The sequence below is a fragment of the Anabrus simplex genome, chromosome 8, assembly GCF_040414725.1.
Source record: "Anabrus simplex isolate iqAnaSimp1 chromosome 8, ASM4041472v1, whole genome shotgun sequence".
NCBI lineage: Eukaryota > Metazoa > Arthropoda > Insecta > Orthoptera > Tettigoniidae > Anabrus > Anabrus simplex.
Window position 1 is genome coordinate 125286225 of NC_090272.1, and position 16978 is coordinate 125303202.

The 16978-nt window shown below is 35.5% G+C and overlaps 1 protein-coding gene across 1 annotated transcript in view; it reads left to right on the forward strand.

Moving 5' to 3' along the window:
* LOC136878881 (uncharacterized) overlaps window positions 1-16978 on the forward strand; it is a 309809-nt gene that overhangs the window by 197779 nt on the left and 95052 nt on the right. Inside the window, exon 9 of the mRNA XM_067152445.2 lies at window positions 11451-11512. Coding sequence (XP_067008546.1) covers window positions 11451-11512 — 62 coding nt within the window. The remainder of the gene's footprint in view (window positions 1-11450; window positions 11513-16978) is intronic.

The window sequence follows — 16978 nt, forward strand, 5'->3', positions numbered from 1 at the left end:
AATAATAATAATAATTTAATTAAAGATAATAAAACCATTTCAGATCTTAAAAAGAAAATCAATGACAATAATCTCATTATCACCAAATCTGATAAAGGCAACACTACTGTCATAATGGATAAAACTGACTACATAGATAAAACCAAAAACTTTTTCAGTGACCCTTCTTTTTCTATAATAAAAAAAGACCCAACCACAAAAATCCAACGCCTACTCAAACATACTTTAAAAAACGTTTCCTTTCTCCTCACAGATCAAGAAAAAACTAAACTAATAAACATGAACCCTGGACTACCCACTGCCAAAGCCCTCCCTAAAATTCACAAAACTAACATTCCTATCCGTCCAATTATTAATTACAGACCCAGTCCCCTATACAACACTTCTAAATTCATCCAAACATTTTTACTAAAAAATTATCGATTTTTATCCAACAAATCTATCAAAAACACTTCTGATCTAATCAACAAATTAAAAAATTTTGAAATCCAACCAAATTTTTCTCTCCATTCTTTTGACATTGTCAACATGTACCCTAGTATTCCAATTCCAAAATTATTCCCCATTATAAACAACAACCTAAACAAATTCAGTAACCTAAGTAAACTTGAAATTCAAGACTTCATGTCTATTTTAAAATTAGTTCTCAACAATAATTATTTTACCTTTGACAACACCATTTATCAACAAGATGGCTTGGCTATGGGCTCACCTGCTTCTGGCATTCTTGCTGAAATTTACCTCGACTTCTTAGAAAACACAAGAATTAATAATAATAATAATTTCTCCAACATCCTCTTTTGGGCGAGATATGTCGACGACACATTGGTAATATTAAATGAGGAATCAACCAACGCAGCCTCTACACTTCTTCATCTCAACAACTTAGACTCTAACATTAAATTCACCCTCGAATCAGAACACAACCAAACTCTTAATTTTCTAGACCTAACTATTACTAGACATCCTTCTTCTTTATCTTACAAAATTTTCAGAAAACCAACCCAAACAGCAACTACAATAAGACAAGATTCTTCGCACCCCCAAGCTCATAAACGTGCTACTTATAACAGCTTAATTTTTCGTGCCTTCAACACCCCTATGTCCAAAAAAGATTTAAATAATGAATTAAACACCATCCGCAACATTGCTAAATTTAATGGCTTTAACAACTCCTTCATTAACCGCATCATCAACAAATTCAAACACCGTCCAAAAACCACTTTATCTAAAGACACAATAAAACCAACTGCTTTTTCCACCTTCACTTTTACTCAGGATGCTTATAAAATAACTAATATCTTTAAAAAACATAATATGAAAATTTCTTTTAGAACTAACAATAGAAGTCTTGATATCTTACACAACTCTAAATCTCTAAATAAGTCTAATGCCTTTTCTAAATCTGGTGTATACAGATTTAAATGTAACAACTGCAGTTCCTCCTACGTCGGACAAACTGGCCGCAACTTCAATATCAGGTACTCTGAACATGTCAACGCCATTAAATACAACAGATTCTCTGCCATAGGACAGCACATACAAGACTCCAAACATAATTTCACCAGTATTGACAATGACATAAACATACTTAAAATCATTAACAAAGGCCCCCTCTTAAACATTACTGAAAATTGCTTTATCCACCTTGACCAGTACTTCAACCCTAATTTCAATTTAAACGACATTTCTGAAAAACCCAATATCCTTTTTGACTTCCTAATTCTTCTTCTCAAAAATTCCAAATTCCAAAACCCCAATTCTATTTTCCATGTCTTACATAGTTCCCACCCACATTTTCTACCTCCAATAACCCACCCTCCTAACCCACCTTAAACTACCCCTCCTTCATTTCCCTATCTTATCTTTCCTCATTACCATCTAACTTCAATTTCTTTTATTCTTTCTCTTATTTCACTATCACTCTTCCTCGTTTAATTTATTCTCCTCTTTCAAAAATTTTTGTCTTGCGCCAACTTCGACTACTTCAATCATAACCTAAAAATTTTTTTTAAAATAGCGCACTGTGCATATAAGTTTTCATTTGTTTTCCGATATTGCGCTTTTTACTACATTTTTTTCTTCTCTCTACAATTGTTTTTTCAAATCAACTGTTTACCAAGATCTTAGCTGGAGTACGGGTGCTCGTTCGGTTATACTAATTGGCATCGTACATTTTTATATACGTACTTGGCTTCCCGCAGCCGTGACAGGTTCTGGACCTTCGAAACGTTCTCCACTCTGCTTTGGTGTTTGGCCGCAGCGCGTGACCTTGAGTGTGCCACGTAGTCACCGGGAGCTGGCGGCTTTCATCTACAGATCTGTTCGTCTGCGAATTCAAGCCTTTTTGATCTTCGCAAGTTGATTGTTAATGTTGTGACTTTGTGCAGAACAGAATGTGATGTCGTGTCTTTGTGCCTAACAGTGAAAAACTGACCTCCAACATTCTTAAACATTTTACATGTTTTTTATGGCTGATGATGACCTAGACTAAGGTCGAAACCGGTCCCATTTAAATAGAAATGTGATTGCTACGTTTCTTTCTTTTGAGTATTGAATAGGTTGAACCTCCAGTTATTTAATTTTTAAACATACACATGGCGTTCAACATTATGTACATGTAGTACTTGTTGAAAAGAAGTACAGAACAAAAAAGGCCAACCAGACACCAATAGGATCCGAACCCACAACCTCTTGTTTTTGCGTCGTGAAAATTCGATATTCATTGACTTGGCCCACAATGGGCAACTTACACACTAGGGTGAGCCGAAAAAACTCAAATTCTTTTTTCCCAAGTCGTAATAGTGCGGAAAGTTGCAAATTGAGGAGAATAAAACGGGGTAAAAGAAGAAACAAAATAGGTTCATTTCTTTCGGTTGCGCACGTGCTCTAAAGTTTGCCGAAATTCGGAAAAATGTATATTTTTATGATAATTTCCTACCTTGCTTAACTAGTCAATATTTAAATATAATAGCTCTAGTGGACTATTACTAGAGCCAATAATGATTTAGAAAAAAGAATGGTACAAATCGGTTAAGGTCTTCCGCTCGAGGAACAGCCGTCAAAAATCTAACAAATTCTCGCGCTCGTCGTAACTCACTCGGGTCAAAGACTCTGACGCTCACCCCACCTACCACTCTCGCCACCACGCCGTGCCATTGTTGTGTCAGACTGCACTTATCCCTCGTGTTTGATGTGTGTTTCATTTGCTCTTCCAGTTACTATTGTGGCATTTGCACCTACTGTATTTCGATGTTTGTTTTGTGTTATGACATTTTTGTGCAACTTTGTGACTTAACGGTGGTATACTACGGCTGTACCTCAGAAACGCATCACAAGACAGGTATTAGATTGCCCTATATTACGACTTGGAAAAATGAATTAGAGTTTTTTTGGCCCACCCTATTGCACGCGCTCTACAGTATGATGGCAGTAGTGCCAGACATGTAGCTTAGGTCTTTTCCAACAGAACAAAGATGACCTAGGCCATCATGACACAAGTGTAATAGACTAATATAACATGGAACAATATTCTTTAACCCATGGGTAAAGAATGCAAATATTGATGATGATGATGATGATGATGATGATGATTATTATTATTATTATTATTATTATTATTATTATTATTATTATTATTATTATTATTATTATTACTTGTGAGGTATGGCTATGAAGTGTTAACATCCATTTACATTAGTATTACCGAGCTTGATAGCTGCAGCCGCTTAAGTGCGGCCAGTGTCCAGTAATCAGGAGATAGTGGGTTCGAGCCCCACTGTTGGCAGCCCTTCATACCAGGCAAATGCCGGGGCTGTACCTTAATTAAGGCCACGGCCATTTCCTTCCAATTCCTAGGCCTATCCTATCCCATCGTCACCATAAGACCTATATCTGTGTCTTTGCGACGTAAAGCAAAAAAAAAAAAGAAAACATTATTATCATTATTTACGTAGTTATGTCCAGACTTTATTTGGTATAAATCACAATCATATTATTTGTAAGGTTATGTCATGAAACATCTGCTGTATATATATATTAATATGAGTTTATTTAATGTAAGAACACATAATTTATAATATATAATTTATTAATACCTTTATACATGATGTATAATCCAATGTGACATTGTGCAACACACTGTAATATCCAGAATAACGTATCTTTGTCTCTAGATCGTTATAGACAATTCTTTACAGTGTAACTAGGCTATTGGAAACTCTCAAATTTACGAGAAAATATTTTATCAAATTTTTCTAGATGCCTGGCCAGGCAACATATATAAAGAGGCAGTCTTGATGGTAGAGTGGAGTTGTTTAATGAGACTTGTGTGGAAGTCATGGTAGCTGAGTGTTTGAAGTCAAGTATGTGAATTGGTTCTGTTGGGTTGGTAGTTGACATGCAACTGTTACAGTCGCTACTTATTCTTCATAGTAGTGTTTTGTTTCATGATGGCAGTCCATAAGTGCATGTGTGTAGAGGATGTATATAGAATTTGTGTAAATAACTTTTATATAAAATAGTGTACACAACTGACAGCATTTTGTGTGTGCGTCTTTGTAGATACAACAACCATAGCTCAATTGGTTGAGCAACTGATGCTTTTTGTTTTGCCTTGTAAAATAATCACCATCAGGAACATCACCTACTGATCCACCACAACTTCTCTTTCAAGGGAAGGAATGTGAACCAACGAAGGTACTCAATTCACTCCTCGACCTCTCCTACAACCCCTACATCTGTCTTTAACACGAGACATATGGATGTCTCCAGTATTTTCACATGCCCCATGTGTTGAGGTATGAATCATCTACTGGAGAGTCCACTACATAAGAGCAACTTTTTACATTTGATTTTTTATCTAAATCTTTTTATAATTTTTGTTACCTTCATAAAATTATTAAGAAAATGAGTGCAAACAAAATATAATTATGACAATGTCATATCCTACTAGCTAGCTTTGGTTGAAGTTTTCCCCTGAATTGCTTGCAGTGTGTTCCTCTTGTGATCTTCTAAAAAAGACATATTTAGAGGCTTGTGGAGTGATTTTTTGGTTTATTAATTTGTTTTTTTAACCCCCTTTGGGTGGGGGACGCAGACGAAGAATACACCCACTGTATCCCCTGCCTGTCGTAAGAGGCTACAAAAAGGGAAAACTACTTGTAATTAGTACCATCACGTAGGGAACACCATGGGTCGCTTTTACTTGTGCGTAGTACCACTATGTTAGGTACAAAATAGGTTTGTGATTAGTAGTGACAGTGTGTGGCTCAGGATACATTTTACAGTACCTGTGATTCGTACCCCTATATGAGCAACCCCATGGAATGAGCGACACCATGGTTCTGCCTTGTGGGCCGATGACCTTCGATGTTAGGCCCCTTTAAACAACAAGCATCATCATCATCATCATCAGGTTCTGCCTTGCCTATGCTTAGTACTCACTATGTGAGGAACACCATGGGATAGTGCGGATTCCTGTGGTTAGTCCATTTATGTGAGGAACGCCATAGGTTTGCGTTGCCTGTAAATAGCGCCACAGTGTGCGAAACGCCATAGGTCTGTGTTATATGTGCGAATTTCATTACCTGTTAGTAGTATCATAATGTGTGGAATACCGCGAGTCTATGCTACTTTTGATTATTACCGCAACATGACAAACAGCATGGTTCTATTTTCCTAGCGATAAGTACCATCCATTATGAGCAGCCGATGGCCTGGATTTTGGACCCGTTTTGACTACAAGCATCATTGATTCAGTATTATGTTTTAGAAGCAGTCCCTTGGTCAGTAATACTATTGTTTATGCACAAGCTAACCAAGCTAAAAAAAAAAAAAAAGCCTTCTCTTACATGGGCCTTAAGATCAAGATCGCTAAATTAGGAAAAGATATCGACTTCCTAAAACAATGCATTTCCTATAATCTTACCCCCAAATTTCTTCAACATCCTTCTTTCTTACAAATTATTCAGAAAACCAACCCAAACAGTACCCACAATACGACAAGATTCTTCGCACCCTCAAGCACATAAACGCGCTACTTATTACAGCTTAATTTTTCGTGCCTTCAACACCCCTATGTCTAAAAAAGATTTAAATAATGAATTGAACACCATCCGTAACATCGCTAAATTCAATGGCTTTAACAACTCCTTCATAAACCGTATCATCAACAAATTCAAACACCGTCCTAAAACCACATTATCTAAAGACATAACAAAACCAACTGCATTTTCCACTTTCACTTTCACTCAAGATGCTTATAAAATAACTAATGTTTTTAAAAACACAACATGAAAATTTCTTTTAGAACTAACAATAGAAATTTTGATATTTTACACAACTCTAAATCACTAAATAAATCCAATGCTTTTTCTAAATCTGGAGTATACGGATTCAAATATAACAACTGCAGCTCCTCCTACATCGGACAAACTGGCCGCAACTTCAATATCAGATACTCCGAACATATCAGCGCCATTAAATACAACACATTCTCCGCCATAGGACAACACATACAAGACTCGAGCATAATTTCACCAATATTGAAAAAGACATGAAAATACTTAAAATCATTAACACTACTGAAAATTGCTTTATTCACCTTGACCACTTCAACCCTAATTTCAATTTAAACGGCATTTTTGAAAAACCCAACATCCTTTTCAACTTCCACATTTTCTACCTCCAATAACCCACCCTAAACTACCCCTCCTTCATCTCCCTATCGTATCCTTCCTCAACACCGTTTAACTTCAATCTCTTTTATTCTTCTCTTATTTCACTATTCCTCTTCCTATATTAATTCATCCTATCTTTTCTTTTCACCTCAAAAAAAATACAAAATAAATGGCACCTTCATTTTGGTTCTTCTCATTCAAATTTAACTCTTGCCTTCCGCTGACTTCGACTACTTCAATCACGACCTGAATTTTTTACATAAAAAAAAAAAAAAAAATAGCACACTGTGCATATATGTTTTCATTTGTTTCCTGTATTTTTTTAACTATATTTTTTTCTCTTCACAATTGTTTTTTCACGTCAACTGTTCCAAAAATTCTACAGGATCACAATTACTTATTCACTTATATTGAATTATATTATATGTATCTATATATACTTACATTCCCGCAACCGAAGCAAATACTGGATCATTAAGCTATTCTTAATTTTACGTTGGCGTTTGAAACCACAGTGCCTGATGTTGAAGATATCGCGCTGATCACCGGGAGCTGGCAAGTTACTTCAATTGGTCTACTCATCTTCAGCTTCAGCACGATTATGGATCTTCATATGTGTTCGATTGTGTTATGACTTTGTGCCTGACAGTGTATACAAGCTAGCTCATTTAACCGTTCTCCGCTTTTCATAAACATTATAAAACTTGGCCTAACACTGCGTGTACCATACTGCCGTTCAGAAAATTATGCACTGTTTCTTTCAAGTGACTTACATTTTACTTCTTCTGAATTTTACAGTCATTTTTATATCGCCTCTTCTACTGATCCGGAGTGAACTTGGTCTTTTATTTTCATTTTCTTTTTCCTATGCATTGTTTTTCATGTTTTAATCAGCTGATGATGACCTGGACTAGGGTCGAAACCGGTACCACTTCTACTTATTATTAAATAAGAATGTAATCACTGCATTTCTTATTCTTTTGTATTGAATAGGTTGAACCTCTTTATTTATTATTTCAATTTTAACTGTGATACTTTTCAATACGGAACAATGAAATTTTTATCTTTAAAAATGTTTATCTTTAAATTTCAGCAGTTTACCACAAAAAAGGCAAATGTACACGTCGACGCTAAACTGTTAAAAAACACGGGGTTAAAATAGCGTTCAGGACAATCAACAACAATCTTTCTTATCAATCAATTGCCACTAATCTGCACTTAGTCACCCAGATGGCAGATTTCCTATCTCTTGTTTAGCTAGTCTTTTCGTCAATAAATTTCCAAATTCTTTGCAATTATTTAACATCTCCCTTGGTAAATTATTCCAATCTCTAACTTTCCTTGCTATAAACGAATATTTGCCCCAGTTTGTCCTCTTGAATTCCAACTTTATCTTCATATTGTGATCTTTGCTACTTTTAAAGACACTACTCAAACTTATTCGTCTACTGATGTCATTCCACTGACAGCTCGAAACATACCAATTACAAGTTACAAGAATCATGTGAAATCCGTATTGAAAGTAATTCATATAAAATAATATAAAATTTATTTCTCTTCTACCTTTTCAATACAATCAATCATAAAATCAAGGTTTAATCCACAATAAAATATGAAATGGTACATGTTTCACCCCTTTTAAAGGGCATCATCAGTCATAGCATCACCTCATAACTGAACCAAGCACTTATTTATAATTTAACCTATGACTATTAAAAGAATTATTGGGTACGTATAAGAATTTAACTGTAGTCGTTATGTAAGGAACTAAATTAGATGCGGGAAGCATTAACATGTTGATGGCCAAGGCCATAGTCAAATGTAAGATATGACTTAATTAAACTAAATGGTACAAATGGCAATGATGAGTGATGATCCAAGTTAAAATATTTTATATGACTTAATGAGGAAATACATTCCATCGCCATGAAGTTTGGTGTAATATTTAACCAAATACTGTGTTCTTGTGTCAGTTCTTTTAATGGATTTGGTATAAGTTCCAGTGTTTTTTTTAGCTTTCAACTTGTGGAGATAGAAGTTACTTTTTTGTCACAGTTCTAGTTAAAACCTTATTGAACTTGAAAAAATCGTGACAACTTAATGAATTTATTATAGTGTCATTGGGCCATCTTATGTTGTACTCTATTACTATGTTGTTGGTGCACCTTGCAGTTGTTGTGGCATTCTGACGTTAGCTTGTTGGTCGGAAAGGGGAAACAGGCTGTGGTACAAGTTGTAAATATCATGCTGTCAGATGTGTGTAAGCTGTGTAAAATGGAAAAGTTTAAAGTTAACGAAATTGAAAAAATGAAAGAAAACGAGGGGAAAATAAACAAGTGAAATGTAAGTAGTGCGGTGTTGATACTTTTAACTCCGCTGGTATGTCACCTTGTTGTGTGAAGGGTTTTTAGAGTACTGGTGGTTGTCGATGTTTTGCTTCTCTAGGCTGACACACATCGCACCCCTCTTCGCCACCAAATGCAAGTAACTCCTCCTCATGCGCTACCCTCAAGCCCACAGCCCTGCCTTCTCGAGTTCACTCCCCTCTACTAAGAGTACACACTTACAAAACGAGAAGCATAACATCGTCGACCTTCACACAACAAGGTAAGATTCCAGCGCAGTTAAAAGTGTCAACACTGCAGTACTTATATTTCACTTGTTGATTTTCCCCTTATTTTCTTTCATTTTTTCAATTTCATTAACTTTAAACTTTTCCATTTTACACAGCTTACACACATCTGACAGCATGATATTTACAACTTGTACCCCAGTCTGTTTCCCCTTTTTGACCAACAAGCTAATGTCAGAATGCCACAACAACTGCAAGGCACATCAACAACATAGTAATAGAGTACAACATAAGATGGCCCAATGACACTATAACAAATTCATCAAGTTGTCACAATTTTTAAAGTTCAATAATAGTTTTTAACTAGAACTGTGACAAAAAGGTAACTTCTATCTCCACAAGTTGCAAGCTAAAAAAAACCACTGGAACTTACATCAACTCCATTAAAATAAGAACTGACACAAGAACGTAGTATTTGGTTAAATATTACGCCAAACTTCATTGCGATGGAATGTATTTCCTCATTAAGTCTTATAAAATATTTAATTTGGATCATCACTCATCATTGTCATTTGTACCATTTAGTTTAATTCAGTCATATCTTACATTTGACTATGGCCTTGGCCATCAACATTGACGCAAGTGCGATATCAGGTATAACTCGAGAATAATATTCTCTCACCCGTGGGTAACTAATGCAGATATGGAGCTCGAATAATTATCGTTATTATTATTATTATGATTATTATTATCATCATTACTTATATATACATATATATGGCTGTGAAGTGTTGCATCATGTTAGTACTTGTATTATTGTTACGATACGATCGCATTGTGTGCAAGGTTGTCATTAAATTATTATTATTTACATAGTTGAATGATCGTATTGTGTGTGAGGTTATGTCATGAAAGTATTAGTATTATTTACGTAGTTGAATGGTCGTATTCTGTGTGAGGTTATGTCATGAAACTTAAATGTGCTGAATGCAATTTTGGGTGGATTCCACATCACCCACATAATTGATGTAACATGCATTATACCACTGCAAAGAACGCTGGAAAATTATCTTCACTCTGGTTACTTCCATTCCACCGCTAAAGCCATAAGAGTATATTTATGAGGAGCCCACTTTCCTACTACGTCTCGATATTTCTTTTCCTTAACCCATTTGAGTGTTAAAGTCACCTATAAAGATCTTTGTTATTCATATTTATTTTATTCATTGTCTTATCGAGGAGATCCCAGAAATTATGAACTTCTTGCAGATTTTTTGTTAGGAAACTTTTTTCATTGGCAGCGGCATGAGCATTTATGATGGTGTAAAATGGCATAAATTTAGAGTTGTAATTCTTGGTGAGATGGTTTTAAAATCAATTACAGAATCTCTTATTTTCAAATTTACTATAAATCCTGTACCAAACTGGGGGCAGTGTTTCATGACCCTTTGGCCTGTCTTGCCATTGTACACTCCATAACCTTGGGATTCAGACAAATTCCTGTTCAATTTCTCATATCATGGAGGCCTACCAGAAGAATATTTTGCTTATCTAATTCATCTGTGAAGTTCTTGAGGTTTCTGGTTTTTAGTAAGGAGTTTAAATTGTGCATCACAATGTAGTTACTATGCTTTGGTTTGATTCTATGTTTGTGTGTTTGATTGTATGCATGTATTTTTGAGTGTTCAAATTCATTCTTGTCTTTTAGGTGACTACCCACCGAATCTGATATAGTCTTTTCCATCCTTAAGGGGTTGGACCGTGGAATTCTTTTACTAAAAGACTTTTCCATATTTGACTATCAAAGGTTATCAACCTCAAGTGGAGCAAGCTCCGATTTACAACTATGGTTGTTAGCCGCAGAGGATATTTGTTCAGCCGCCACTAACATATGAAACAGATGCTGTTGGGATACTGTCACTAACATGTGGAACCGTCCTGCCCTTTATTGCCTCAAGATGTTTATTTTCTGACTTTAATTTTACAGCTTTAAGCCAACCCTACTTTGTTTTTCTGGGCTTGGGACCGGCAACAGTAACTACTGAGCTACTCAATCCACCCAGCAGATGATGATGATGATGATGATGATGATGGTGATAATATATTTGCTACTCTTGGACAGTGAGTGGGAGCTTCTAATGTTCATGTGAATTTTTTACTTAAATCCATATGGTTTAATAAGATATTTCACATTACAGATGGTCTGCTGTCAGCATTCATGGTGACAAAACTCAACAAGAAAGGGATCATGTCCTCCAAGGTAAATTATATGTATAATGCTTTATATTAGTTAGCACTTGTAAGTAAGAGTATGATACAGAGATTAAAAGCAATAACTTATTAAGGCAATAATTATATGGAAACTGTGATCTGCCTGTTATTCTTTGTGACTTGTAGCTTGATTGAAAAGATTGTTTCTTGTACATTTTGTTATTTCCTTGGTTTAATAGGCATGTTTCATGTATTATGAAGTAAGTTTCTAAAAACATTTCCCTTCTTAGTAATGTGTTATCATATCGTTCTCATGATTGGTTCTTCCACGGCCCTGAAAGAAAATACAGTAGCTGAGATTTTTTTTTTGAGGAAATGGAACAAGTCTTTGTGAAACAGTTTTCCTACTATTTCTCATTTCACATAGCATAAACCCAAATGACCATCATATTTGTGATTAATTTAGGTTAATAAATCTTAACCTTGTTAATGGTCCTGAAACAATTTATTGAAAGAGCAGGTAAGAGAACTAACTTAATACTATACAATCCAACCTTGTTTAAAAATAAGCCATGATATACTAAATCCTCCCTTGTGTAAGTTTTTTCCCTATTGAAAAATGGGAAGAAGATGGGTCTGATGGATATGGAAAAAAATGCAGTATTAGCTGAACGATGACTGCAGACTTGCTAAATAGAGAGATCATTTTGTATGACTGGTCAAGGGCTGAAATTGCAATATTAGGTGCCTTCAAATAACATTTAATAATTACTGTCTTATATTTGTTGACATCTAATATGCTGACTGGGAGAGTTCATTGTAGTAACGAAGTTGCTAATTTGGATTGGCTATTTATTTCTCTTGGGTTCATGGACACATAAGGGACAACTGGAAATGAAAAAGTAGATTACTAGCAAAAGAAGCTGCAAATAAGCTACAATGGAAGTTCCATACAACAAAGTTCTAATATCTTATCTAAAAAAAAAAATATTAAAGAACACACTTTGTATCAGTGGAATAACTCATAAGTTATGAATTTCATTATGGTCTGTATTGACAATTGATCACTATCAAAGCATAGAGAGGGATCCACCCATCCAATTTTTTTTTTTACCTCCAGTGGTTTGGTGTACTTTTCTCTGAATGTCATTCATCACATTAATGAAAAGAAAAGCAGACAAAACACCACCCTATCTTAACCCAAAATTTTTGTTAAAGATTTCAGTTATTCCTACTGGTGTTTTGACTTTACTGTTAATATCTTCATACAAATTCTTGATCCTGTGTATCATGTCATCCTGTATTCCAATTTTCTTCAGTTTTTTCTACGCTTTCTCTCTGTTCACCACATGAAATGCTTTCTTGATATCCAGAAAGACTAACTACAAGTTCGAGTTGTGTTCATCGTATTTTTCCATTAATTGGTTGAGGGTAAATACTAAATTAGTTGTTGATCTCCCCTTCCTTAATCCATACTGTTCTTCAAAGAGGTTCTCTTCAATGAGGGATCTGATTTTATGCTTAATATTTCTTTCATAAAGTTTAAACTTGAGATGTTAAAGTGATACCTCTATAAATACAACATTTTTTCTATCTCCTTTCTCAAAAATTGGTATTATGATGTCTGTTTTCCAGATCTTACGAAAGAGTATGTAGATCCAATGTTTTCCAGTAATGCCCATAGCTTTGATCATTTCTCCATTAATTTAATTAAAACCAGCTGATTTTCCAGTTTTGATGTATTTCCAGGCATATTCCACATCAGTCCGTTAAGTCTGACCCATTGTCAGAGGCAGATGGATGTGAGATAGTACTGTCTTATTGCATAGGCTGTATATACAGTAGACGTTTGTTATAATGAGAATTCATAACGGCAAAAAATTTACTCGCTATAGCGGATTGTCATATCAGATTTTTTGTAAAATTTGAAAGAAACCCCATAGACATTAAAATCGGTATGAAAATTTGTTCCAAAACTTGCGGATCATATCCACACTATGGCTTACTTGTTTGTTATTTTTCAAAATCCAATGCTACTTGAAAGTGTGTGTTTAATTTTGTTGTGAAAAATGTTATAGTATCACTCCAGAGGTTTTTGTGGCAAACATTTCAGTTTTCTTCTTCAAACGGCGTCACGTAACCTAATCGTATATGTATCAAGAAAACATATTTCAAGCGCACGCAGAGAAATGATAACCTACTTGATAAATTTTTTTTGTTAATAGCCTTTCTGAAATTTTACTAGACGCGAGAAAACAAACTATCTTCTGAAATCAGTGATGTACTCTACCATCTTTAGGCGTATCACATTCTTACTTAATTTCAGTATATAACATTAAAATTAAGCGATCGTTTACTTCAGCCTTTATTTTTAATGAGTTAATAACTGCTATTGGCCACGTTTTTTACACATTTATTACAAAAACGTGTTCTCTTTCATTTTGAATTTTCTTTAGAGAACAGCAGTCGCCGGGTATTACTAATTGACTCCATCACCTTCGAATGTCGACGAGATAGCTCGCATGTGTATATGGCGAGATAACAATACCGAAGAGGTTTGATCGCATTATGTGGCAAACATTTCAGTTTTCTTATTCAAACGGCGACACCTAACTTAACCGTACTGTATGTATGATGAAAACTTATTTCAAGCCCCAGTAGAGAAGTGATAACATTCTCGGAAGTGCACATAGAAAGAAAATGATACCGAAGGCAAACGCTTCAGTTTTCTTATTCAAACAGCGCCGCCTAACTTAACCATATATATATACCATGAAAACATATCCCTTCTCTACTAGTGCTTGAATAACATTCTCGCTATAAATTTACATGGGAATAACCTTTCCAAAATTTAACCAGACGCAAGAAAATATAATCGAACCTGTGAAGTCAATGATGCACTCTACCATATCTTGAGGTGTATCCCATTCTTATTTAATTGCAGCATTTAGCATTAAAATTAAATGATAGTTTATTTTTAATGAGTTAACAACTGTTATCGGACAAGTTATTCACATTTATTACGAAAAAATATTCTCTTTCATTTCGATTTTGCTTCACGGAACAGCAGTTGTCAGGTATTACTAACTCCAACATTGCCTTCGAACATCGCAGAGAGAGCTTGCAAGTGCATATAGCAAGAAAATGTTACCGTACTAAGATGATCGATCACATTTTATAGCGAACGTTTCAGTTTTCTTATTCAAACAGCATCACCTAACGTAACTTAACCATACTATATGTATGATGAAAATATCGTTCAAGCGCTGGTAGAGATATGATAACTTTCTCGCTTTAAGTTTACATGATAATAGCCTTTCCGAAATTTAACCAGACGTGAGAAAATATAAACTAACTTCTGAAATCAATGATGCACTCTGCCATATCTTGAGGTGTATCCCATTCTTACTTAATTGCAGCATTTAACATTAAAATTAAGCAATCGTTTATTCATCCTTTACTTTTAATGAGTTAACAACTGTTATTGGACACGTTGTTTACGCATTTATTACAAAAATATGTTCTCTTTCATTTCAAATTTTCTTCATGGAACAGCAGTCGACGGGTATTACTAATCGACTCTGACATTGCCTTTGAATGTCGATGAGAGAGCTTGTTAGTGGACATAGCGAGGAAACGATACTGAAGGTGATCGATTGCATGCAACAGAATCGCTGGGATGCATAAATATTGGTAACGGAGAAAATCTTGCACGCTTAATCGCTCGTAATAACGGATGTGTCAGTGATAGGGCTCTCGCTGTAACCAAAGGATATTACCCATTTTAATATAGATAGATAGATAGATACATGGATAGATAGATAGATATGATTTATTTTAACTGGCAAAGTTAGGGACACGTGTCCCTGTCTTACACTTAACCAGTGAAATACATAATTAACATAAAAATATATAACATACTGAATAAATGAAAAAAAGAGACTGAAACAAATTACTACAATACTATGCTATCCTGCTGTACATAAAAATAACTGTTATAATACACAATATAAATTAACATTTTGCTTCGTACGAAGAAATTAACATACAACAAAGAACGAATTACAATTTCAATGATAATGATAATAATAATAATAATAATAATAATAATAAAAATAATAATACCGAGCTCGATAGCTGCAGTCGCTTAAGTGCGGCCAGTATCCAGTATTCGGGAGATAGTAGGTTCGAACCCCACTGTCGGCAGCCCTGAAAATGGTTTTCCGTGGTTTCCCATTTTCACACCAGGCAAATGCTGGGGCTGTACCTTAATTAAGGCCACGGCCGCTTCATTCCCACTCCTAGCCCTTTCCTGTCCCATCGTCGCCGTAAGACCTATCTGTGTCGGTGCGACGTAAAACAACTAGCAAAAAAAATTAATAATAATAATATAGATAAACCTACTAATATTTACAATTAATTTGTCCAATTCCAGAAGTATATCACATTGACGAATGTTCAGTTTTCATGTGTTTACTGTGGGTGAAAAACATTGCCAAATGGGGATAGGGATAAGGGTAACTATGCAGGAAACCACAGCTGAGTACTTTCTAACACCATTGAATAACAATAACAACATCAATAACAACAACAACAATAACAATAACAACAACAATAACAATAACAACATCAACATCAACAAGACTGTCGCACTACGAGCTCGTTTCATAGATATTTTGAACACATACTTTTAAATCTTTCGTGGTTTGATATCCCTCTACCGAGCTCGATAGCTGCAGTCGCTTAAGTGCGGCCAGTATCCAGTCTTCGGGAGATAGTAGGTTCGAACCCCACTGTCGGCAGCCCTGAAAATGGTTTTCCGTGGTTTCCCATTTTCACACCAGGCAAATGCTGGGGCTGTACCTTAATTAAGGCCACGGCCGCTTCCTTCCCACTACTAGGCCTTCCCTGTCCCATCGTCGCCATAAGACCTATCTGGGTCGGTGCGACGTAAAGCAACTAGAAAAAAAAAAAAAAAAAAAATATATCCCTCTGACCTGCTGCGGAAGGAAGTTCCATTCACGGCTGGCCACAACAGGGAAGGAATTGTTGTAGGTTGAGGATTTATGCTTAGGAATAGCGAGCAATGTCGAGCTCAGCGCTCTGGTGTTTTTATCATGGTGTTCAGAAAGACTATGAAATCGTTCATACAGGTAAGATGGGGATCGTAAGGTAAGGATTCGATGCAATGAAGTCAGGGTATGCAGCTTGCGTCTGTCTTCAAGGCGTAGCCATCCGAGGTCGACGTAAGACTGGGTAACATGATCTGAAAATTTCATATTACATATAAATCTTACACAGGCATTCTGTGCACGTTGTAGTTTGTCTCGAAGCTCGGTTTTCACATCTTTGTAAACTACGTCACAATAATCGAATATTGGAAGAACGAGGGTTGCAACTAGTTTCTTCTTTAAACTGAACGGAAAAGTAAATTTGAAATTGTTTAATGTGTGCAACGTAGCAAAAACTCGTCTACTCACAGATATTATCTGATCCGTCCACGAGAGGTGCTGGT